This window comes from Otolemur garnettii, unplaced genomic scaffold (assembly GCF_000181295.1).
Source record: "Otolemur garnettii isolate 467f Iridium unplaced genomic scaffold, OtoGar3 scaffold00189, whole genome shotgun sequence".
In the NCBI taxonomy this organism is placed as follows: Eukaryota; Metazoa; Chordata; class Mammalia; order Primates; family Galagidae; genus Otolemur; species Otolemur garnettii.
This window is the reverse complement of record NW_003852584.1, coordinates 264,058-289,599: the sequence shown is the minus strand read 5'-3', so window position 1 is coordinate 289,599 and position 25,542 is coordinate 264,058. Positions and strand designations below refer to the sequence as shown.

The window sequence follows — 25,542 nt, the reverse complement described above, 5'->3', positions numbered from 1 at the left end:
AATTAATTGATCTATTCCCACTTTTGAGCAGGCAAGAAGACCTCCCAGACCATGCACTTTCTTTCATTATAAACTTTTCACCCCCTTATCTTTCCCATTGCCAAGCTCCTCATTAGAGAAAGGACAGGAGATGCTCGCTGATTGATTCCAGTGTGGAACATCCTAATTCTGTTATAAAACTATTAACTAAACCAGAACCCAAAGCACAGATGTGGTTTTCCCATCAAACCATATGGGGGTAACTATAGTGCACACACATCAGACTCATGAAACAAGCTTACTGGTGCCTAACAGAGGGCCAGGCACGTCTGGGTATCTAGAGTTTGTGCCAGAAGTCTGCCCTCTGGAATTCATGTTCTCTGATTTCCTGGAACTTCCAGATAGAATCATTAGGAGAAGAGTTCTATCAAATTTATAATACCAAACACACAAGTTGTGCAGCCTGACATGGACTTTTCTAAATCTGGAGCCTTGTAAGACCTTTATATGTGGTTATCCATGTTTCACTTGGAATTTCTACTCTGAACCCTGAATTTCTACTGCTGAACCCTCGTTATGCCCCGTGACTGTGGAGTCCTTATATCCATGGTGTGTCTACACACATTCTACCCATCCTGAGCATATTCAAATGGTCTCAGGTATTACTAGGAAGGGGCGAGGGCTGTTGCCTATGAGAACAAGCATTAGGGCATCTTTGCTTATGTCACTGTGGAAGGCTTCATATGCTATTTGGGGACCCACTTCCCTGTCTGAGCCTTGCAGTTAGGTGAGAAATAGCATATGCTGTTGTATTTTATTCTTCTTGGGCATTAAAAAAAATCAACCCAGATGTCTTTTTCTTTTTCAACTGGTCACAGTAGCTTATGCAACTCATTTCTTCAACTTAGGCTCTGCGTCTCCTCCCCTCAACACCCAGTAGCTCTCTGGGAAAATAACAGATGGACATTCCAGCAGGGCTGTTTAATTCTCTCCAGGATTTGTGAAGGACTCCTTTGCATAGAAAATGTCTGCAGTGCATGTGAAAATAACTTTGCAATAGGAAAATCACCTGATACTCTTTAAGCAACCCTCTGTTCCATAAATCAGGAACTCCTGAACTATTTGTTGAATGAATGAATGATCTTGTTTTGTACAAGCATCAAAAAAAAACAAAAACAAAAAACAAAAAGAGTAGCTTGGTAGTGAGGAAGCACCCTCAAAGACTCTGAAGGATACCACTGGGGGCCCCCCCTCCTGGCTGTGCTTGATGTGTACCTCTTGTTCTTCCTCCACCTTTCTGATGACTGTGAGAGTTCTCAGGGCTTTCTTCGAGATGGTCTAGGAACTCAGAAGGGACCAGTTTAGAGCAGAGTGAGGGACTGCTTGACCTAGTGGGTCATCCAGGGGTCCAGTCTCTGCCTGCACAAATAAAATGCAAATCCCATAATAAGTGTTTTTTCAGGGATTCTTTATTAAGGCATAATGTGATCATGGTATGAATGTCAAAATGCATTTCATTAATAAAATCATTAGTACTCAGGAGAGAAGTTGTTTTAAAAAGTAGTTTGCTGTTGAAAGCTCTGAAACCTCTAATAATCAAACTCATTTTCTAAAAAAAAAAAAAAAAATTCAATTCAGTGAATAAGGAGAGTGTTAGATACCCTTTAGGGTTAACTGCTCAGTTCAAAAGTACCTCTAAAAAATAGAGGCTCTAATATCCAGAACATGAGCAGGAGATGCTCTGTCCCTAAATTGATTTAACTGTATGAGTTTGAGCTGGTCACAGGAACTCTTGGCCTTCTGCTTCTTGGTGTGAAAATTGAGGAAGCTGAACTATATGGTTTTCAAGCTCTACTCTAATTTTAAAATTAGAAAATTAAATATTTTCACTCACTTTAGTTACTAGAATACCTATGGGCCATTAAACATGTGCCATTTATTCACTGCCAACTATGGGAAAGAAACGTTTGGTTGTTCCCGAGAAAAATTCTCTCCAAACCTGCCTTCCTTTCTGTTGCATTTTATTTTGTTCACTTACTGAAATCACTCTCATTTATGTTCAAGAGAGCTCTTTTTTCTTTACAATTCAAGGATTTGAGTGTATACCATCTGGCCACATAGAGCATGTAACCACAGAATGGTCTCTGCCCAGCTCCTTGCAAATGATTAGCACATACCAGGAAAATGTCAGGGACTGAACCATATGAACTCTGTACAAGAAAGGGTGATGGGGTTGAATTCATTCATTCTCCACAGATTAAGTTCCCTTTCCCTTGATTGCAAAACCAAGTCTGTGCCAATCATCCATGTATCTCCAGCACCTAACACTAAATGGGGTGCTTAGTAAGTGCTCCCAAAACCTATCTGTAAAGCTAGAGAAAAATACCTTGTGATAGGCACCCGTCATCAAGGCAGGAGCCTGGGATGACCAGCAAGATAGCAGAATGGAGCACAGCCTCTGGAATTGGCCAGGGCTGAGTTGAAGACCTCGGCCTAAGCTCAGACACAGATCAAGTAACTGTAGGAATCATTTAACGTCCTCAAGTCTCAGTTTCTCCCTTTGCAAAATGGAGATAATAATTATAATACACCACGAATAGCTTGGAAGATTTAATGGTATGGTACAGGTAAAGTTCTTAGCCTGACACGTAGCCAGGCTTTGGTATATACTTCAGCATAGTAAAGTCTCAAACCAGAGTTGTTTGCTGGTCATCTTCTTCCCCTCATCTTACCAGATGTCCTGGTGGCTTGATAACTTACAATTGCCTAAATTTGGTTTTGAGGGAGGGATGGTTTGATGGGAAAAGACATACATGAAAGTTAGCTTGTGTCAGGGACCTGCCCACACAGGCAAGCTGAGCCGTCCTGAGGACCAGCCCAAAGTCACCCCAAAACTCTTGAATTTCCTCATCTCCAACCTGGACAAGAAATGTGAATGCCCAGCTGTACGGGTGTTATTATATGATCCATCAAAGGACGAATCAGTTTCACTCAATTGACTCCCCTTGCTAAGGCAAAAATGTGGCTTTAAACTATTTTAGAAACATTTTCCACCAAGGTCGAAGTTGAGAAGTGTCTTGTTATATACTGAGCCAAAATGTATTTGAAAATTCAGTTAGGCACACAAGTCCCCTGGCCTGAGCCACCTATGTGGTTATAATGTGAGAGCCTGTCTTATTCAAGACAGAGGTATTTGTGAAAATATCCCTAAAGGTGACTTGATAGTTCGGAGAGGGATGGCTCCTGCTCTCAGAACTGGAAAAAGGTCACCCTTTTTAATAATTCCTGTGGGCTTTGCGTACAGCAGCTTGCTGGCACATTGGTATTTATCTCTGAAGGACCCCTGTGTCCAGTTTTCCTCCTAGGTTTCTGAAAGTTGAACTGCTAGGCTACCAAAGGATCCTGACCATATCCCATGAGATGCACCATGGCCACCCAGTATAAAAAACACGATATACCCGCATCACTGACAGAATGCTCTGTGCCTTCATTTTAAATTCTAAATTATTTTAGATTTATAATTTTTAAAATTGTAAATTTAAAAATTTACAATAAAATTATAAATTTTAAAATTATTTTAGATTTTACAGTTATTTTAATTGTATTTTAAGGAAAAGTCATTTTCCCTGTTGCTATTTGACAGATAAATGACTATTTCGCCAAAATCACATTGCATTTTCCAATAGCACTTTTTCAAACCACAGCAGCAAGGCACTTTGATGTGAAAGGAATTCCCTCTTTACTCTTGGAATCATACATGCAAATCCTCAGAAATGCACGAGGCCCTCAGTTTACTAGTTTGGTTTTATAAAAAAGTCAGGGCATAAAGGGGGCTAATATCATTGAATTCCCAAACAGCGCACCTCTCTGGGAGGCATTAGTTCCACCATTTTTCAGATGGGGAAACTGAGGTTCAGCATAGCTAAGTAATTTTCCCATAGTAAATGGCAGAGCCCAGGGTCATGTTCAAGAGTGCCTGACTCAGACACCTGTGTTCTTTCCATTAAACCATCCTGCCTTCTGCAGAGCAACTTCTGGCATCTGAAGGTAATAACCAGGTAAATGAATGCTTGAGGGAGTTCTCTCTATCTCCCCTTTTGGAAGGGAAGGATGCTTAATAAGGTATTCATTATTTTTCTTTGTTTGAAAGTGAAATTTTCCCCATGATAACGAGTATAATTAAAGCATAAGTATATTACAGTTGAGGTATATTTTACATATAGTGAAATATACAGTTCATAATTTTATAATAACGTGATTGTTGAAAAACGCATATGCTTAGGTCACCACATCCCAATAAAGACAAATATTTTTGTCATACTGAAAATTCCCTCTCATCCCCTTCCTTTCACTGCCTTAGGTCCGCCTCTTTTTAATGAGCATTTTTTACCTAACACATATCTGATGTCCGCTGGTGCAGCCGAGTGAGTGGAGGACAGTCTACCGCGTGTCCTGTGGCCTGTGTGCCATTGGGTAAAGTGCCCTTATCAGTGACAGTATGAAAGTAAAAACTTGTCACTGCCTTATCAGAGCTAAGCCCTGTCGGAGGTAGTAGGGGCAGAGGTGACAGGGGAGTGGTTCCTGCTTTCAAGACCAGGAGTGAAGAATTTGATTTGTGGGTAAGGTTTCCTTGTAGTCAGTGACTAGGTGGCGTGGCTAGCCTGTGTCCACCCACACAGGAAGATCTGGGGTCACATTGCCATTTCCAGTTGACCCTGGCTCCTGGGAAGGGGGAGGGCGAGTCTCACTTAATTTTAACGTCATGGCCCTCTGTCACTCCAATTTCCACCGCTGGGAGTGATGAGGGTGTAGGGTTCAGACCCGCAGGGGGAATGTGGCAGTCCGAGCGTCCTTTGGCACGCCTGGGAGGCCAACCAGAAACGTTTCAAGGGGCCCTGATCTGTGCTCTGTAATCATCCGGATTACGGACTGTTCCTGCGTCTTCTCTCAGCTGGCACCCTGATTTATCTCTGGAACTTGTGCTGGAATGCTGAGGACTTTGGTCTTCCCAGGTAGATTCCAAGGAAAGGAAAGGCGAGCTAGTGACACTCACTGATTGGTCAGGCTTCCAGCCAATGAGGAGCGGCCTCACGGTGGGCTTGCCCCGCCTTAAGTCTAACCCAGTCTTTTTATAAAAGATGAGGATGGTGCAAAGAAACCAGACCCCGGCTGGAGCAGCTCCGAGGAAGGAGCTCTAAAGAGGAAGGAGAACCAGGGAAAGTTGTAGCCATGGCAGTGGCTGTGGTCCCGGAGGGAGCCGAAATCAGGTCGGAGGCAGGGCCTGCGGAAGAACTCGCCAAACTCGAGCATCTGCCTCTAGTGTCCAAGTGCACTGAGCTGGACAATCACCTGGGGATCAACGGCAAGGATCTAGCTGAGTTTGTGATCAGTGTTGCTGAGAAAAATACCATCTTCCATACTTTTAAGGCTTCTCTGGTCAAAAATGGTGCAGAATTCACGGATTCTCTCATTAGTAACTTGCTGCATCTGATACAAACCATGCGGCCTCCAGCAAAGCCTTCTACAAGCCAGGATCCAGTTAGGGCGGAACCCAAAAGGAAAAGCCTAAGGACTCTTCCCGGTCCTTTGCCAACCCAGACAACCCTCTGTCCAGACTGTTCTGGACAAGGATGATGTGAAAGTTGCCGTGGACGCCCTGGAAGAACTAACTGGAAGCTTTGACGCCTCGTGCAGCAGACCAGGAAAAGGGGAAGCAGCCGCCGAGCCGAAGCAGAGATCAAGAGCGAGACCGAGGTGGAGTCCGCAGGCCGAGGTGCCCATCCCGCTGGCCATCGCGTTCCAGGACCCGGGAGAGGAACGAAGGGCAGTCTCGACATCGGAGCCCCGCCCCACCCCGAAAGACCCGGACAAATGCCGGCTGATGAATCCGGACCTACGGCGGCATAAGCGTGGGACCGCCCTCCCTCTGAGGAGCTGGGACATTCACAGTGGCAGAGTCGCCAGCGTCGTGCAGTTTGGCTGCTCTGTGCAGCTGGAAGGACCGAGGAAGCGGCGGGAAAGCCTCGTGCACGTCTCTGAGCTCGGGCGGGAAGGCCGTGTGGCTGCGGTGGCCGCGGAGGCCAGCAAAGGCCAGAGAGTGAACGTGAAAGTTCTGCCCTTCACTGGGGCCAAGACCAGCCTGAGCACGAGGGATGTGGATCAAGAGACTGGAGGAGATTTAAACCCAAACCGAGGACGAAATCTTGTCAGAGAGGAGAACGATGAGGAGGCCTCAGTGCGGAATCCGGACAGACCCGCTCGGCTCCCGGTGGTCAGGGCCCCTGAAGGGGAGGATGAGTCGGGGATCGCAGGCACCTGGCCTGCGCCTCTGACGCAGAGAAGTGGGAGCTCAAACATGCTCACTGCTAGTGTGCTTTCCAGAGAAGAATTTCCAGACTCTGATGAAGAGACTGGCATTGTCCCTAAGGTGGATGGTGAAGAAGATGAAGATACGGAGATCAAATTGGTTGAGGAAGAGCCTCCCTTCCTAAACGGGCACACCAAGCCAAGCATGAACATGAGCCCCATTAAAATCCTGAAGAACCCAGATGGCTCCCTCCCCCAGGCAGTGATGGTGCAGAGTGCTTTGGCCAAAGGACGGTGGAAACTCAAGCAGGCACAGCAGGAAGCTGAGATGGATTCTGTTCCCATGGGACTCAACAAGCATTGGGTTGACCCTCTGCCCCATGCTGAAGAAGGAAAATTGCTGCCAATGTGAGGGGCACTGGGGTGATGCCTAACCACATTCCTGAGTGGAAGAAGCATGCCTTTGGGGGCAACCAGGCTGCTTATGAGAAGAAGACCCACTATCAATCATTGAGCAGAAGGAGAGCCTGCCCATCTACAACCTGAAGGGGCAGCTGGTCCAGGTCCAGGCTGTCCATGACAATCAGATCCTGCCCATCTACAACCTGAAGGGGCAGCTGGTCCAGGTCCAGGCTGTCCATGATAATCAGATCCTGTCCATCTACAACCTGAAGGTGCAGCTGGTCCAGGTCCAGGCTGTCCATGACAATCAGATCCTGTCCATCTACAACCTGAAGGGGCAGCTGGTCCGGGCTGCCCATGACAATGAGATCCTGATTGTTATTGGGGGAGATGGCAAGGCAACACAGATCACCCAGTACCTGGCAGAGGCTGGCTACACTTCCAGGGGCAAGATTGGGTATACCCAGCCCAGGAGAGTGTCAGCCATGTCAGTGGCCGAAAGAGTATCAGAGGACTTTGGTTGCTGCTTAGGCCAAGAGGTGGGCTACAGCATTTGATTTGAAGATTGCACTAGCCCCCAAACAGTCATCAAGTACCTGACCGATGGGATGTTGCTCAGAGTGCCCAATTGACCCTGACCTCACTCAGTATGCCATCATCATGTTGGACAAGGCGCATGAGAGGACAGTTCACACTGATGTGCTCTTTGGATTATTGAAAAACACAGTTCAGAAACGGCAGGACATGAAGCTGATTGCCACCTCAGCCACCTTGGATGCAGTGAAGTTTTCTCAGTACTTCTACAAAGCTCCCATCTTCACTATCCCAGATCGGACATATCCAGTGGAAATACTGTACACAAAGGAACTTGAGATAGATTATCAGGGTGCCAGCCTGATCACTGTCATGCAGATTCATTTAACAGAGCCACCAGGGGGACATCCTGGTCTTCCTGACTGGTCAGGAAGAGATTGATGCAGCTTGTGAGATCCTATATGAAAGAATGAAATCCCTGGGACCTGATGTTCCTGAGTTAATTATTCTCACAGTGTACTCTGCTCTTCCCAGCGAGATGCAGACCCCAGTCTTTGACCCAGTCCACCAGGCAGCAGAAAGGTTGTGAAGGCCACCAACATCACAGAGACATCACTGACGATAGATGGCATCTACTATGTTGTGGACCCTGAATTTGTGAAGCAGAACATTTACAATTCAAAGACAGGGATTGACCAGCTTCTGGTGATGCCTATTTCTCAGGCACAGGCAAAGCAACCAGCTGGCAGAGCTGGGAGTACAGGCCCCGGGAAGTGTTACAGGCTGTACAGGGAATGTGCCTACCAGGATGAAATACTGACCACTAATGTGCCGGAAATTCAGAGAAGGAACTTAGCCAGCACAGTGCTATCTCTCAAGGCCATGGGCATCAATGACCTGCTGTCCTTTGATTTCATGGACTCACCCCCAGTGGAAACTTTGATCACAGCCATGGAGCCGCTGTACACACTGGGGGCCCTGGGTGATGAGGGCCTGTTCAGTTTTGTGGGCTGCAGGATGGCAGAGTTCCCTCTGGAGCCTCTGCTGTGCAAAATGCTGATAATGGCTGTGCATCCAGGCTGCAGCAAGGAAATGCTGACCATTGTATCCATGCTGTCTGTCCAAAGCGTCTTCTACAGACCTGAGGACAAACAAGCCCTCACTAATCAGAAGAAGGCCAAGTCTCACCACACTGAAGGGGGCCACCTCACCCTGCTGGCTGTGTACAACTCCTGGAAAAACAATTTCTCAAACCATGGTGCCATGAGAACTTTATCCGGGCTTGTTCCCTGCACTGGGCCCAGGACATTTGGAAGCAGATGGCAGGCATAATGGACAGGCACAAGCTGGGTGTCATTTCCTGCAGTAAGTCCACAGTCCAAGTGCAGAAGGCCACCTGCAGTGGGTTATTCCATAAGGCTGCCAAGAAGGACCCACAGGAGGGTTACCGGACACTGATTGACCAGCAGGTGGTCCACAGCCCCCCTTCCAGCACTCTCTTCCACAGACGGCCAGAATGGGTGGTATACCACGAGCTGGTGCTCACCATGAGGGAATACATGTGTGAGGTCACCACCATTGACCCCTGGTGGCTTGTGGAGTTGGCCCCAGCCTTCTTCAAGGTCTCTGACCCAACCAAGGTGACCAAGCAGCAGCAGCAGCAGCAGTGTCTTTAACCCCTGTGCAACCGCTGTGAAGAGCCCAACGCCTGGAGAATATCCTGGGCCTTCCATCGTTGCTGAAAGGCAAGCTTGTCCGTTTGCTTCCCCGGCAGCAGCCTAGGGCTTGGGCTTAACTTTGATGAAAGAAAAGTTACTCCTGAGGACACAGCTGTCCTGTGGCTGAATATCTCAACTGGGCGTTTTCTAAACTTGACTCATTTCTTCCCTGATTGTAAAATTGGCACAGGGACTTAAGCCTGGCTTTGACCAGAGACTTCAGCCCCCACCACCCCAACTGTCTTGGGGCCAGTTGGAAGCTCATAGCCAACATGGGGACACATTGCATCATCTTCAAGAAAGGGGCAACTTGAAAACTATTAAGAATAGAGTATAAATGTCTTATCACAACAAATAAGTGAGGTGATGGTTATATTAGTTTGATGTAAGCATTCCACATTGTTTATCAATTCAGCATATTATACCCCATAAATGCATTAATGTACACCATCATGATTTAATAAAGAAAAATAAAAGAAAGGGGCAACTTGTGTAGCTCTGGGTTGGGAAGGGGTGTGTGAGCCTCTGGCACAGGAACGAACTAAGAGCCTGGTGCCTTCTGGAGGAGGGAGCCATGTGCCCATCTTGAATGCTGGTCCTGCTTCCTGCCCCTCTCCCCCAGCTCTGTACTTCAGATTAACTTCTTGGGAATATTTATTTTCATAAGGAAAAAAAAAAAGTGGGGTAGCTAAAGGATAGGTGTGACTGTGGCCATGCTCACCATCCTTTATTCTATGAAAGGAGTCACCATGGGGTTCTGTTAATAATAGTAGATCCCCCAGGCCTCATTCAGTACCTCTGAAAAGGAATTCAATTTGGAGAAACTGATTTATAATGAGCATTCTAGGCACACATCTGTTGTTTAAAGTAATGTATTACTCCTTATGGGGATTCTCAGATAACAAGCTTGATCCCTTAAGTGTTTAGGGGAATTTCCATACCTTAGGAAGGTGATGCTGTGGATAAAGTTGAATTCATTCATTCATTCAACAATCTTTTCTCAACACAAATTGTGTGCAAGGCAGTCTACCCCACAGAGCTCACCACTTGTATTTAAAGGGCAGCCATTGCCGTGATTGCCATTGGTGTCTTCTTTATAAATTCTTTGCCTAGGCCAGTGTTCAGACGAGCTTTCCCCCAGCATTTCCTTCTAGAATTCCTATGGTTTAATGCCTTACATTTAAGTCTCTTATCCATCTTGAATGAATTTTTGTGAGTAGTGAAAGATACGGATGCTGTTCCATTCCTGCCATTATCCTAAGTAAAGCATCTGAGGGATGGAAAAGCACACAGCTGACCTGTTACCATGTGAGCTCACTATTAAATTGGAACTAACTGATGAGCTCACATGTGCACAGAGGGAAGTGAATTCAATGGGAATCGAGCAGGGGAGTGGGGAGAAGGGACGGCAAAACCTACCTGACAGGTGCAGGGAACACTATCTGGGTGATGGACCCACTCATAACCCTGACTCAAGCAAGCATTATAAAAGTGATCCATGTAACCAAAAACATTTTCATCACTGCGATACTTTGAAATAAAAAAATGGAAAACAAACCTTATGCAATATAGAAAAGATTTAAGAAACAGAGATAAAAAAATAAAGATGTAGTCAGCAGAGCCTGTCCCAACCTTGACTTTGAAGCTAGTAATGCACCCCTTTCAGGAGAGGGATTGCAGTGAAACAGAAGCAAAATTCATCTCTTGTCCTCAGAGTGTGGTCTTTAGCCAAGGTGAGCTCATAGAACTCAAATTTTCCTTTATTTCTAAGCAGGTTGAAAGTTAAAGCAAGAGTTTCTGTTAAGAGTTATCTCTCTTCCTTATATAACTGAAAGTATCTAGCTTTTTCAGGGGACTTCTTTTAACCTTCTGTTGGGTGTTGAGAGGTGCACACAGCTGGAATTCCTGCTTGTAGAAAGGTGCACACAGCTGGAAGTTCACACTTGCAGAAAGGTGCACACAGCTGGAAGTTCACACTTGCAGAAAGGTGCACACAGCTGGAAGTTCACACTTGCAGAAAGAGATGTTCACACTCGACTCCTCCCCTGCTCCCAGGGTCCCCTGAGGCCTGCCCCTTTGGAGGCTGCAGCTGAGGCAGCTGCAGCACTGGGTGTGAGGATACAATGACCACGGGCACGCTGCAAACAGATCAGCATCTCTCAATTGTTATTTTTTAGGAAGTTCTGATGGTGACGGGACTGTATCAACACTTAAGTCACCAAAAGGTACCGTACAGCTTTTTGTAGGTCTTTTGTCCAGGTGTTGTTGACTTTACCATTAAATAACAAAAGGACAGAGAGTCCTAATGTCTGTGTGTGACCCGTGCACATGTGTGTCTGGCTTGGTGGCACCTGCAAGTTTGTGTCAGTTCCAGTGTGTAGGTGTTGTGTGTGTGTGTGTGCACGGCACACACCTGCACGGGGCAATTGTGGGGCAGTGTGTTCCCCTCATTTCCCAATGCTCGCTGCCTGAAGGAAGATGCCGCTGTGAGAAACCATCCCGGGTAAGCCACAATGTGTTGCTTTTCTCCTCAGAAAGCTACAAAGGCATTAAGTGGAAACCCAAGGTAATTCCTGTGGGAGAAAGAACACACTTTTGAGGGGACATAGACGTAAACCAGTTATTGGCAAGGGTCTTGGGAATGATTAGCCTTGAAGAGGACAGAATGCTAGTTTTAACTTTCCTGAGGCTGCATAGTGGGCAGCTGAGCAGTAAGGAGTTGCTTGACTTGGTGTGTGAGTCTGTGATTGGGCGGGGTGGGAGCCAGACTTGATGGATCCGCTCCCTGCCATGTGCCAGAGTCCTGGCCCTTTGCATCACTGTGTTATTTAATTCTCCAGGAACTGTGTAGCCGTCGCCACACCCCCTTCTCACCTAATGTGCACAATCTGTACACAGAGGACCCTGGGTGAAGCACTCAACTACAGCCTGCACTCTACCTGAGAAACTTAAACAATGTAACCTAAACATTTGTACCTGCAGATTAATCCTAAATTTAAAAATACATAAAAGAAATGCGGACATGCTGTCTGAGCAAGGAGAAGGCTTGCTGGCCCCAAGTCAGGGCTGCAATTTGAACCTGACTCTGTCTGACCCTTAGTCTAAGCTGTTGCTCTCGCGGGTGGGAGGGAAGCAGCTCCTTTCAGATCAGACCAGAGACGCCGTTTTCTTCTTTCCTCGCTCCTTACCCTTTGTTGGATTGGTCGTGGGGATAACCTAGTAGCTCAAGGAAGAGGAGGGGGAACTCTTTGGCCAGTGGGGAATTTGGAGACATTGCAGAGGCCGAGGAAAGGGCACCAGCATCACCATTTTTGACTTCTAAGTGGAGCCTGGATTAGGGGAGTGTCGACTGGAGTTGGGAACACCCATGGAGGCTCTTGCTGGCAGGTGGGTAGAGGATGGTGAGAAGAAAATCTGGTGAAGGGAGAACTGAGAGGCTGCAGTGGGTGACTGAAGCAGGGGAGAGAACACTGGACCAGTGGCTCTTATGTTTGAGTCACTGTGTTCACTTCAGAATCGCTTAGAGGGGTGTCCAAACGCAGATTCCTGGGTGCCGCCCTGGAACTTCTGATTCACTCACTAGGACTTGGATGTAGCCCAAGCAGTTGGACTGCTAGCAGGTCCCAGGGTGATGCTGGTGCTGCTAGTCTGGGACCACACCACTGTAACACAGATAATCCTGGGAAACTAAGACCCTTTGATTACTTCTTCAGATTGTTTTTTGTGGTGAAGGCTCTGAAGAGGGGCATTTGACCAGGGTCCCAGAGGCTCAGAAACAACAAGGTATCTGGGAGTGAGGAGATAAGGGTCTGCTCAATTTCCTCATCAAGAAGGAACTTTGCATCCATGTGTCTAAGGAGAACCCCACACCTCCGGCTACCCAGTTGTTGCCTTGAGAGAGACAGATTTTTGGGTCTTGCATTAGATAATAACTGTTCACATGTCAAAGTCCATTTTTAGAAATGCAAACAATTTGGAACATGATAGACCTACTAAATTGAGGTGTAAACTTTTTTTTTCCTCTCCCTTGTGAAAAACAAAGCCATTATGATCCCCGTGACAGCTTTTGGAAGCAATCTGCAGCCCTGTCCTTATATCAGCCTGTCATCTGATACATTTAGAGCATATTTCAGGTCAGGTCAAAAGTAGAAGCTGAGAACCTGTTTTCACAAACCACGTTAATTTAACTTGTCTTGCTAAATGCACATTTATTTATTTATACTGTCTTATCTGGGAGGGGAGAAAGGGTTCCAGCGAGGGCCAGACCCAAGTTCCTCTGTGGTCATTGCTCTGCTCTAGAATTCTCTACAAAACTTCTAGACCCAGAGTCTACAGGAGGTGTGATGAGAAGGTTGGGGGGGCAGTGTTGTATGCCCTCACCTCCCATATTCTGCCACTTCCTTAAAAGGGAGGGGCCCTCTGGGTGTGATGGCTCAGACTCAGACACCACGGGGTTCAAGTCCTGATGGAACGTCTTCCTCAGCAAGTCATTCGACCTCTCTGCACCCTTGTTTTCTGATCTGCAAAAGAGAGGCAGTCATATTCACCTACCTCCTCGGTCACTGTGAGAGAAGAATGCTTAAAACGTGTCACAGCACCTGTCATATATATGAGAGATGACAGACGCATGTAGGTTATTACTGGTATTATTGTAACAGTAGTTATAGTTATCAGATGAGCAGATTAAAGGCTCTGAAAAATCCTGTGGTAATAAAAACTGGTAAACTGTGCTTAACCTGCCATTTCCCAAATACTTTTGACAGCTCATCTCTTTCCTCTTTAGGAAAACCAGTGAACATCTAATGTCCAGGGGCGCAAAAGATGCTGGGAACCCACTTCGGGAACCCTCTTTGGGAACATAGGGCATTAGGTGTGGAAGTAGGTAAAGGGGCGGTAGGATAAGGGAGGAGAAAGGATGAGATATCTGAAGGTGCCATTTTCCTGCTGCACCTGCACCAAGCAGGACTCAGGAGGACCGTTCAGTATTCACCACCTGAGGTTTCCCGTGCACGGTGCCCCCTAGTGGCTGCTGCTGCCGATCGACCCACACCCAGCCTTGGGAACACCCATCCCATTTATTTAAAACTCATTGTGTTCTTATCACAAAAGGACACTGAATTTTGTCAAATTCCTTTTCTGTGTCGATTGAGAGGATCACATGGTCTTGGTTTTTACTTGTATTTATGTGATGAATTACGTATATGAACTTGTGTGTGTTGAACCATTTGCCTTGGAACCAGCCTTGCACCCCTGGGATGAAGGCCCACTGGTCATGATGTATTATGTTTTCGGATGTGTAGCTGAATTCTGTTTGCCAGGATTTCATTGAGTATTTTCACATCAATATTCATTAATGATATTGGTCGCTAGTTTTCTTTTTCTGTTGAGTCCCTTCCTGGTTTTGGTAGCAGGCAAGGTGATATTTGCTCTGTAGAGGAGCTGGGGAGGGTTACTTCCTTCTCAGGGTTTCTCGGTAGGTTCTGCAATACAGGTACAAGCTCTTCTTGGAAGGTTTGGTGGAATTCTGCTATGAAACCATCCTGTTCAAGACTTATTTTTGTTGAAAGCCTTTTTATTTTTGTTGCATAAATTGTGGCATATGTATACTATGGAATACTATTCAGTCATAAAAGATAGAGCTTTGTATCTCTTTTTTTTTTCTTTTTGAGACAGAGTGTCACTTTTTTGCCCCTGGGTAGAGTGCCATGGTGTCATAGCTCACAGCAACCTCAAACTCTTAGGCTCAAGAGATCCTCTTTCCTCGGCTTTCCAAGTAGATGGGACTACAGGCGCCTGCCACAATGCCTGGCTATTTTTTAGAGATGGGGTTTTGTTCTTACTCAGGCTGGTCTTTAACCACTGAGCTCAAGTGATCCACCTGCCTCAGCCCCCTAGAGTGCTAGGATTACAGACGTGAGCCACCAGAGATTTTGTGGATTTAGAGAACACTTTCCTACGTAACCTATCAGAAGAATGGAAAATCAAACATCCCATGTACTCATACTAAATTGAAACGTGTAGATTAGCAGCAACGTTCACACATCAGAGAGAATCTCAATTAAAATCAAGAAGGGGCTGAGGGGTCTTGGTAAGTTCCCACTTAACAGGTACAATATATAGGCAAATGGCACACTTTCTGGGTGAGGGGCACAGCTGCAACTTGGACTTCACCTTACAAGTGCAAACACTGTAACCTAATCACATGTACCCTCATATTAATCTGAAATTAAAAAGTAATAATAAAACCTTGTCTGGGAGACAGCATCTTAAGGATGCCTTAGCCCAATAGAGTGTCCTAATCAAGATGAAGTCTTGTCTTTGGAAATCTGTTTCTTTTGCAAAATGAATCTTAAACCCTGAATAAGTCCAGCACCGTGGGGAAGCAGTCAAGTTGGGGAACTGGTGGCACAGTACTGAGATTTAATTGCTGTTCTTCAGAGTGGAATCAGCCTGTGTGCCTTTTCGTAAGCCACTTAAATGTTTAGGACTTCCACTCTGCCATTGCCAAAATAGAGAGAATTGGATTATCCACTCTCCATTTGGTTTGCAGGAGTAATTGTAGGAGACAGTGTATTATAAAGTTCGTTGCATGGGGCTTGGTATACAGTAGGAGCTAAGTAAGTGTGAAAGAGTTCAATTATGTAACCCAAACATATATATGGATCTTTATAATATTCTAAAGAAAGGAGTTTAGTACTCACAAGGTTTCCATTTACCTGTGCTTCACAGATAATTCATAGTCGCCATGAAGGAGTCTTTCAGAGAGAAATACACTTCACCTAGCTTTCTGCATTTACACATGAGGAATCTGGGTCCCCCAAGACAATGCTGCTTTTGCCTATTTGGGTGTCTGTGAGCTTGGTGCTAAAATTACCTCTTCTAAATAAAAATGGAAACTTTAAAGCCATACAAGAAAGTTATATCACAACAGGGCCAGGTCAAGACCTCAAAGAAGAGCTTAAGGGCTTGACCCAGAATCACTGGAGATGTTTGTCACAAACATAAATCCTGGGCACACTCCCTGCTAGGAAGTTGGAGCCTCGGAGTGTGGAGTCCTGGCATATTCATTTTTAAAATGCATCTCCTGGATGATTATTATGTACATTAAAGTCTAGCCCTCACTTCCCAAGCCCCCATCCTAGACGCAAACACCATTTGCACCAAAGCACTGATTCTCACGTGCCAGCATCCTCCAACGTCAGCATGTCTGCTATTTTCTTAGTGGTGGTTTGAGCTGGGGCCAAAGCCGGAAGGTACGAGCATCAGAAGTGGACAGTCTTGGACTTGGTTTCCTGCTCTGCCACTTACTAGCAGAGGGAGAGTAATTTGGCAGCCAAATTCTTCGATATCTCTGGGCCTTAATTCCTTCATTTGTCAAACGAAAAGAATAATCCCACTTTGTAATCTTTCTATAATAGTTTAAATGAGGCAACGTAAGTGAAATGGTTAAAACAGCCTCTAGGCCATGGTAGATGGTCTGTAAGTCCTAGTTCATTTTTTATTCTAAGAAAATGGGTGTAGCCCAGTGAGAGATGTCCATCTACAACAGTGGTTCTCAACCTTCCTAATGCCGCAATGTATTTTCATTGTTAAAAAGGGGTCGTGACCCACAGATTGAGAATCGCTGATCTACAAGATGCCACAGAAGCACAAGGCGATAGCAGACGCACATCAGGGCTCCGGCTCTGCAGGAGTGCATGCCTCCTATGGACCCCGGGGGACACCCACCTAAAGGTGGCCTTCAACATTACTTCATGAAATTCAGTCTTGTGCAATTTCCTGATTTGGGTTATTGGTTTGGCAGTGAGCAGTCAGCAGGGTATGGAGAAGGTGGAAGATAGCAGGGTGATGTGAAGCAAAGTTTTTTAATAAAAATCAAATCCCACCTGCTCCCAAGTTCATCCCTTTTTGAAAAGTACACAGCAAGCTTGGAGTTACGATAAGCTTCTTTGGGAGCCCATCAGGCATGAAATGAATCGGTGGAGCAGGCTCTCTGGTTTCCAGGAGATGCTGTTGCATTGGGATTGCAATAAACATCTGTCTAGTTCGAAAGTCTGTCCCTGTGAGGCTACGCCAGCTGGATCCTGCTCATTCCAAAGCTACCCTGCATGATACCCACAGCACATAGTAGACACTCAACATACATGTTATCCGTGAATTGTCAGAGGAGGCTGAATGTGGCATTCACCAGGAACCTTGTCTTTCTGAAGAGGCACTGGGGAATAGAAAGTTAGGAGACAGATATTTGTCCTTTTGGGTGTCCTTGAGTTTGGCCTAAAGTTACCTCTCCTAAAAAATGGAAAGTTTCAAATGGTTGATCTTTTTTGCCCCCTTGACCTCAATAAGTAAAGACCCACGCTGTGCTCAAATTGCCTGCCTACATTTGAACTGATTGTTATGGGGAGGGCAGTGAAATGGGGTGTGACTGGGGATGGGAAGGGTGGGTGTATTGTCCTAACCACATGGAGTAAGAACAGGAGAGAGGTGGATTCCACCTGAAAACTGGGGGCTTTCAGGGATGATTGGTATTTATATCAGTTATCTTTTGTCACAATAACACTGTAACAAGTGACCCCAAATCTTGTGGCTTAAAACCTGTTTAGCTCAGCATTCATCCAGAGCAGAAGTCCGTGTGCCAGTGATTGTTGCCAACGTGGGATGTTCTTTGAGTCTCAACTAAGTTCACTCACCTCTCTGGGAGTTGGTGGTGTTGGCTGATCCAGCCAGCTCTGCAGGTCTCCCCTCAGAGAGGGCAGCTCAGACACCTCTCATGATTATGGATGGGGGAGAGAGGGCAACCACACCAACAAGCACTTCTCCAGACCCCTGTCTGTGCCATGTTTGCTGTCACCCATTAGTCACAGGAAAGAACTCAGGATCAAGTGATGGGGAGACAAGATCCTCCTGCAGGCCCAGTGTGGGGGCTCCACCTGTAGCCCTGCAGACTGGGAGGCCGAGGTGGAGGGATTGTTTGCACTCAGGAATTTGAGACCAGCCTGAGCAAGAGCAAGACCTCATCACGATTAAAAAAGGAACAACTAACCAGGCATTGTGGTAGGTACTTGTAGTCCCAGCTACTTGGGAGGCTGAGGCAAGAGGATTACTTGTGCCCAGGAGTGTGAGGTTTCTGTGAGTGAGGCTGAGGCCACGGCACTCTAGCCTGGGCAACAGAGTGAGACTCTGTCTCAAAAATAAAAAAGACCGGTATGGGGAAATATCTTCTCTCTTTTTTTTTTTCTTTAAAGTTACAAATGTCTGTGATTTTTCTCTCTCTCTATCTTCTTTTTTTTTAATTGGAAGAGTTTCAGAGTCCCATGGGGATGAATGAAGAGCTCCTGGGGAATCTCCTGCTGCTGATAGCCCTCCCGGGGGACCTCAGGCCCTTTGGCTCTGCCCTTGGGCAGTTCTCCTGTGTGGTTCCATTTTCTGAAAGGCTGTTGAACAAAGGGGGAAGGAGGAAGGAAGGGCAAGGAATTGGTTCATGCATTAATCTGATATAGGATCCCAAATTTCATATTATCTACCTTGAGATGGCACCAGGAAGCAACAGCCAAGGGAAGGTGGCAAGTAGGACTCAGAATTCTCACCCTTAATTTGCTTTGTTTTAAAAAGCACTGGTTGGGCCGGACAGGTTGAGCTCACATCTGTAACCCAGCACTCTAGGAGGCCTGCCAGGTGAATGGTTTGAGCTCAGGAGTTCAAGACCAGCCTGAGCAAGAGCAAGACCCCGTCTCTACCAAACATAGAGGAGGAAGCCGGGTGTGGTAGCCAGCGCCTGTCCTGTAGGCCCAGCTACTTAGGAGGCTGAGGCACAAGGATCTCTTGAGTCCAAGGGTTTCAGTGTGAACTATGATGCTGTGGCACTGTACCCAGGTGGACAGAATGAGACTCTGTTTCAAATAAATAAATAAAATAATAAAAGCCATCAGTTGGACAAAATTTTACCACTTGGGAGGATGATCAGAAGACAGACCACATAACGAATATCTGAACAAATATCTGCGGTCCATAGCGGCAACGCAGGCTGCCTGGGCAGTGTGAGAGGCACAGCCTATTCATCTGGGGCCCTGTGGCAGAGGGGTCTCCATGGTTAGCCTTGGCTGGAGCATGAGCCTGTGCATCTCTGTTCAATAGCCTTTCAGAAAATGGGACCACACAGCAGAGCAGCCTACGGGCAGAGCCAAAGGGCCTGAGGTCCCCGAGGGAGGGCTGTCAGCAGCAGGAGATTCATGGCGAGCTCTTGGCAACCATGCAAAGGCGGCTATGGAACAAGCTGGGCAGCTCTGATGCAAAGCTTAAGCCAGGTGCTGTCTTAGCAAATGTAGTGATAGTTCCTACTGGGAGCCTTTAGGGAAAGGGCCAGGCTCCTAGCCATACTTCCTGGTTTTCTCTCACAGAGAGAGGTGGCTCCAGGAAAGGTGGGACGGCCTGTGAGGAGGGCCAGGTGCCCTGGGCTTCCTTCCACCTCCCTCACGTGCAGTAACTTTCCTTACTTGTATTTCTGCAGCAAGGACCTGAGCCAGGTAAAACGGGCTAATTCACCATACAGGCAGATCTTTCCATCTCCTCCCAGCCCTTTCTGCTGGGGAAGCTCGGCTTTTCTTCCCGCCTTTCTTGTTTCTGCCTGCGAGACAGCCTCAGGAATCTGCACAGCTTTAGAGCATGCATTTCAAAGGGGAGAGAAATACCTGTGCCTTTCTTTCAAACAACATGAACTCTTCCCCCTTTTACTTTGTAATTCAGCCTGTGAAGAAGAAGAGGAAAAAACAGACGCCAGGAAAACATTCCTAATAAGTCAAAGTAAACTTATTTACTGACCTATCAGACCAAAAGGTCCCACAAATAGAGCCAGTGGCTTAAGAGGAAGAAGTATATTTCCTTTTGTATCAAAAAGTAGCTTTTGGGGATATAATTCACCTATCACGGGAGTCGCCCCTTTAGTGTACGATTCAGGGTTTTTCTGTGTGTTCTCAGAGCCAAGCTGCCATCACCACCATCAAGGTTAGAACATTTCTGTGACCCCCAATAGAAACTTCATAACCACGAGTAGGCACTTCCTGTTTCTCCCCCATCCCACCGGCATTCTTTCCCTGGTATTCTCTGGCCCCAGGCAAAGACTGTTCACTTTCTGCCTCTCTCTATTTTATTATTTTGGACATTTCTTTCTCATGTAATAGTCCCAAGGGCAGTAGTGCAGCTTGGTGGGCAGCTCTGCTCCACATGGTCCCTCAGGGACCCAGGTTCCTCCATCCTGCTGCACCAGCACCCGGAGCATGCTGCCCCCACCTACATTGTTATAGCTGGGGGCTGTCACAGCATCGTGTTAGCCTCTGGGAAGGGAAAGGGAGGACACTCAGGAGAAGTAAAAAAAAAAAATTTTAAGCACGTTAGATGAAGTGGAAATTGGACACATCACTTTTGCTAACATTTGATGAGAAAATAGATCACCAAACAGAGCTTCCAAGAAGGCTGGGAAGTCTCATTAGAAGTTGGGTGACCATGTGCCGACCAGGGGGCAAAAAGGTAGAACAGATCTGATCTGGGAGATAAGCAGCAGTCAGCTACGGCATCTTCTCAGAGGGGGTAATACAGCTAAGGAGTCCTACCATGCGCCACATGTAATGTTCTGAGCTTTTACATGTCTCGTTTCAATTATTTCTTCATTGCACTCTGCAGAGTAGATTTTTATCACCCTCATTTCGTGATCTTCTTATTTTTTAACAATGACAACAGTAGCAGCTCCCATCTGCTAAGTGCCTACTAAGAGCAGTGCCACTGGCACATGACATGGCACAGATGGCTCTCTATGTGGTTCTCTTCAATAGCCTCTGCTCCTCCACCAGATAGATTTTGTTATTTGATTTTCAATTTTATAGGTGAAGTTAGAGAGGTTAGGCAGCTTGCCACAGGTCTCAAGACTATATGTGAAGAGTTGGGATAGGAGCCCACATCCCTCCGTTCTCAAAAGTTTATATGCACTTTCCTCCATATTGTAAAGATTTTACAGTCACAAAAATCAGATGGTCATACTTCCAAACTTTGTTCTCTGTTGTATAAAACCTGGTGCACTGAATCCTGTAAGCTCTCAGCCTCAATTCTTTTTCCCTTCTCAACAGTCCCAGATCTCACTGTCTTGCCTTGGCTCTCGGCCAAGTCTGAAAGGGCTTGAAAGGGCTTGGTGTAGGATTCTGAGCCAACACTTGAACTCTGTCACCATCGAAAGAGTGGGGATCACAGAAGCGCAAGGAAGTTTGTTGTCTTTTGCTCTCGTGCCCTAGGAAACTAACCCTCCCTGTGGTGCGTTCACAGTAAGTGTGGAAGAGTGGAGAGTGGGCAAGCCCCCAGAGTCTGGGTCCTTGGGGGTGACAACAAAGAAGTTAAATTTTAGTTTTGAGTATGATGGGAAGGTGGGTCACTGCATTTCATCATATTCTTGAATCAAAGATGGAGACTGATGAGGAACTCATCTGCTGAGTGATGCCCTCAACCAAGGATTTCCCATTATCTCACCAGGGCATCACTTCCCGTCTCTGGGGATACAATATTACCAAGTGAGAAGGAGCTGTCAGAACACCTTAAGATGCCTTGGCCTAGGGAAAGGAGGTAGGTGGGATGCACCTGGTGAGACCCTCAGATGTGCAGTGTGTTTGGAAAAGTGGTTATTACCTTGCAGCTCTCCATCTCCCCGGAAGCGAGGCTCCACCCCACCCGCACCTGTACAAGTGTCTGCTGCTAATTAAGAGAGAGACAGATGGAGGAAGGTGTAGTTTAATTTTACAGCCCCAGTTTCTTCAAGGCAATTAGGCTCATTGGAAAGAAAGCACCTTTTTCTTTCATTCTTCCTCTTTTGTAAATGAAGAAAAATCAAACCAGAGAGGGCCAGTGTTGTTGAAAGGCTCACGCATCTGTTTCCCGGTTGGCGTGTCAGCCATCTGCCAACGAGGTACTGGGGCTGATTAGGTTAATGTATTTATTAATGGGGCCTATAAGACTGTTCAGTGAATCTGATTTCTTTCACAAGGAGCTGTTTAATGAGTCAGGGACCACCACATTGCACGAATTTGAGAGTCACCAGGTAAGCACTTCTCCCCTCTTCCTGGCTCTAATCAAATGGGACCAGAAACATTATGCAAAGGGGATTTCATGAAAACTGCATTTCCTGGTTAGGGTTCATCTGCTGAAACTCCAGCCACCTTCTTTCTGTTGAAATACTCTTGAAAATATCTCTTTGGAGAACACAGACAAATCTGTGCCTACACTGCTCTTCTCTCTCTGATGGTGGCCCAGACAGACTGTCACTGTGAATGTTGCAGTCTTGCCTGATCTGAGGACCCGTTGCTGTCTTCTCTAGACCTCACAGATATGTAGTATCTTTTCAGTTTCCTGAAGCTACTCTTCCCCTTCTCACCTCAAAGCTTTTGCAAATGCTGCTGTGTATCAGTTATCTACTGCTGTGTAACAACAATTCTGAAGCTTAATGTAACAGCCATCTACTGGGATCGTGATTCTGGGTCTGCTGGGCAGTTCTTCCAGTTTGAGCTGGATTTACCGCCTGTGACTAGACTTGCTGTCTATCTGTAGTCAGCTGATAGGTGGCTGATGGCCTCACAGACATGCGGCTGTGTGAACATGGGTAACTAGCATATGGGCTTCTTATCCTCCAGAAGGCTAGCCTGGGATGCCCTCTTCACTCAGAGCCAAGGTTTCAAGACTCTGAAAGCAAAAGCTGCTAGAACCTGCTGGTGAAAGGCAACCACAAGGCCAGGCCAGATTCCAGACGGGGGAAGAGACTGCACCTCCTGAGGGGGAGAGCTGCAGTATGGCTGTTCTCACAGTATATCACATTTTCTCTCCCCTGGGTTGCACTTTCTGTTACTTTTTACCTTTAGCTAGAAGGCTTCTCTGACTACCACCTCCCTGCTGGTCAGGTCAAGGCTTTTCTGCATACCCTCTTACGGAGTAACCTCTCTTTAAACGTGATGTGTAGAGGGAAGGGAAGAAGAAAGAAGGCAGGTTGGTTGGGTGAAGGCCTGCTTCATGCCTAGTAGATTAGCCCCAACAGAGTAAATGCTCAATTAATGTCTGTTAAATTAAATCCAGGGCTTTTTTTCTATAAGGCAGGGGATATATAACATATATTTATTGAACAGTTACTATATTCCAGAGTATATGTGCTATGTAGCCTATGCATCACATACAATTTATTCTTCACAATAAACCTGTGAGAAATTAATATTATCCCCATTTCACCCTCAAGGAAACAAGTGACATTCCCAAGGCCTCCGGAACTCAGGCCCGTTAGATTCCAGAGTCCATAGACTCCAGTCCACTCCAGTTTTGCCCTAAAGTCTCAAACACCTTCTATGCCCAGGGAATACCCAATAACAGGGTGAGATGTGGAGAAGTATGTGGATTCTCCACGTGGGACGCCATGTTTCCCTTTACTGGAACTTCTTTCCCCATCTGCCCTGATACAACCAGAGTTGAATGCCTCTGTGTCTACTTTTTCAGAAGAACCATCTGAGAAGACATCACCTATTCCAGCTTCTGGAATGCCTAATTCATAAGCAATTTTGTCTGCTTGTCGTAAATGGGAACCTTCAAATGCATCTCACGCACCGGGAAGACCCCAGGCCAGTCCAGTATCTGGAAAGAGGAATGCGACAGTGGATGACTGTGCCTCCTGACTGGACGGGCCAGGGGGATTTTCCTGCTGGGAGGGAAGTGGGAGAGGAGTCTCTGCCTCTCCTCTTACCCGACAGTCTCCTCTGTGTTTTCAGGGCATTTTGCTCATATATTCATTCATCAAATATTTGCTGAGTGCTTTGTGTCTACCAGGAACTGGGCCGGACATTGCTTATGAATTGGTGTGTGAAGATCAGTCTTGGCCTTGCCTTCTTGGAGCACTAGTGAGTGAGGTGGAGGATGACAAATGAAACTCCATGAACACACGTGAAAGGGCAGCTGGGGTGTGTACAATGGAGGGATCTGACCAGCTGGGGTGTGTACAACAGAGAGATCTGACCAGTTAGAGTGTGTACAACAGGGGGAACTGACCAGCTGGGGTGTGTACAATGGGGGACCCTACCAGCTGGAGTGTGTACAACGGAGGGCTCTTACCAGCTCGGGTGTGTACAGTGGAGGGATCTGACCTGGTCAGACTGCTAGAGGGAAGGGCTCCCTGAGGTGGACAGAGTAGGAGTGAGATGGGACAACACTTCTCTGGAGCTCTTTATAAAAACTGATGTGCTAGGGCGGGGGGTGGTGTCTGTGGCTCAAAGGAGTAGGGCACTGACCCCAGATACCGGAGGTGGCTGGTTCAAACCTGGCCCCAGCCAAAAAGAAAAACAACAACTGCAAAAACTGATGTGCTGGGGCTGTGATAGATGCCTGAGCTGTACCTGTGGGTCCCAACACAGGCTGCACACTAGAATTGCATCATGGCATCTGGGCCACACCCTCAGAGATTCTGACTGAACAGGTGTGGCAAGGGATCCAGGTATCGGAAACGTTAAATGCTCCTCCTCATGATGCCCAGGTACTGGCAGGGTTTGGGAACTGAGGAGCCACACAGATGGAAGGATATTTCTGCTCTCAAAGGACTCGTGGTCTAGTAGGGAAACAGATGTACACAATTTGTGGTATTATTTGGTAACTCTCATCCCTCCTTCGTAGACCCACCTTCTGATTCTGCCTTGTATTTATGGTTTCTAGTATGTGACAGGCACCTGTTTGATGCCTGGAATGGAGGAAGGGAGAGGGGTCAGGGAGGCCAGGGTGGCATTGGAAGTAAACCGCTATTCAAAGAGGGTGGGGGAAAGGGAACAGGTTAGAGAAACGTTTGATAGATAAGCTGGAAGGGCTTGGCGGCTGTCCTGCAAGAGGAAAGGAGGTTGAAATCAATGTTTCCTTCTGAGTTTCTGGTTTAGGGGCTGAGGAGTGGGTGGCCCCGTGTGAGAGATAAGGAAGGGCCTGGAGAACAACAGATCTGAGTCAGTTGATGGGTTCTGGCATGGCCGCCTGGAAGTGTGAGACGCTAGTGAGCCTGTCCAGGAGGCAGCTGGACGTGTGCGTGTGCAGTCCACGGGGGAATCTTAGAGCATTCTTCTAGTGAAAACTCATGGCACTAGAAATCTAATGCTTCACACCAAAAGACAGGAAGATGGGTCCCATTCCTGGCTCTAATACTGTGCCATCTTAAGCAATTTAGGATAGGTTGGGACTGTGCTTCTCACATCTAAGCAGCAGACTGCAGGATTCCTTCTGGCTCTGACATGCCATACCTTAGGTGCCATACCTAAATTCTTAGAATTTAGAGAAAGGGTAACTTTCTCTTGAAAGACCGTATTAGTCAGGACTATTTACATTACAAGTAGTCCCCAAGTTACAAACATCCAAGTGACATACAATGACACTTATGAATGAAGATTGTTATATGTGATATGTAATGTACCTGTTCCAAGTTACATACAAATTCAACCTAAGAACAAACCCTATCTTGTTCATAAGCTGGGGACTGCCCATACAAAGAATAGGAACCCAACATCATCCGTATCACACCTAGAAAGTAAATGTGCGGCTTCTGAGTGTTGTTCTGAGGAGC

At 46.5% G+C, this 25,542-nt stretch overlaps 1 protein-coding gene and 1 pseudogene across 1 annotated transcript in view; both read left to right on the top strand.

Moving 5' to 3' along the window:
• SHISA9 (shisa family member 9) overlaps window positions 1–25,542 on the top strand; it is a 309,654-nt gene that overhangs the window by 274,450 nt on the left and 9,662 nt on the right. Inside the window, exon 4 of the mRNA XM_012812102.2 lies at window positions 11,117–11,164. Coding sequence (XP_012667556.1) covers window positions 11,117–11,164 — 48 coding nt within the window. The remainder of the gene's footprint in view (window positions 1–11,116; window positions 11,165–25,542) is intronic.
• Window positions 5,209–8,963, top strand: LOC100950367 (annotated as a pseudogene).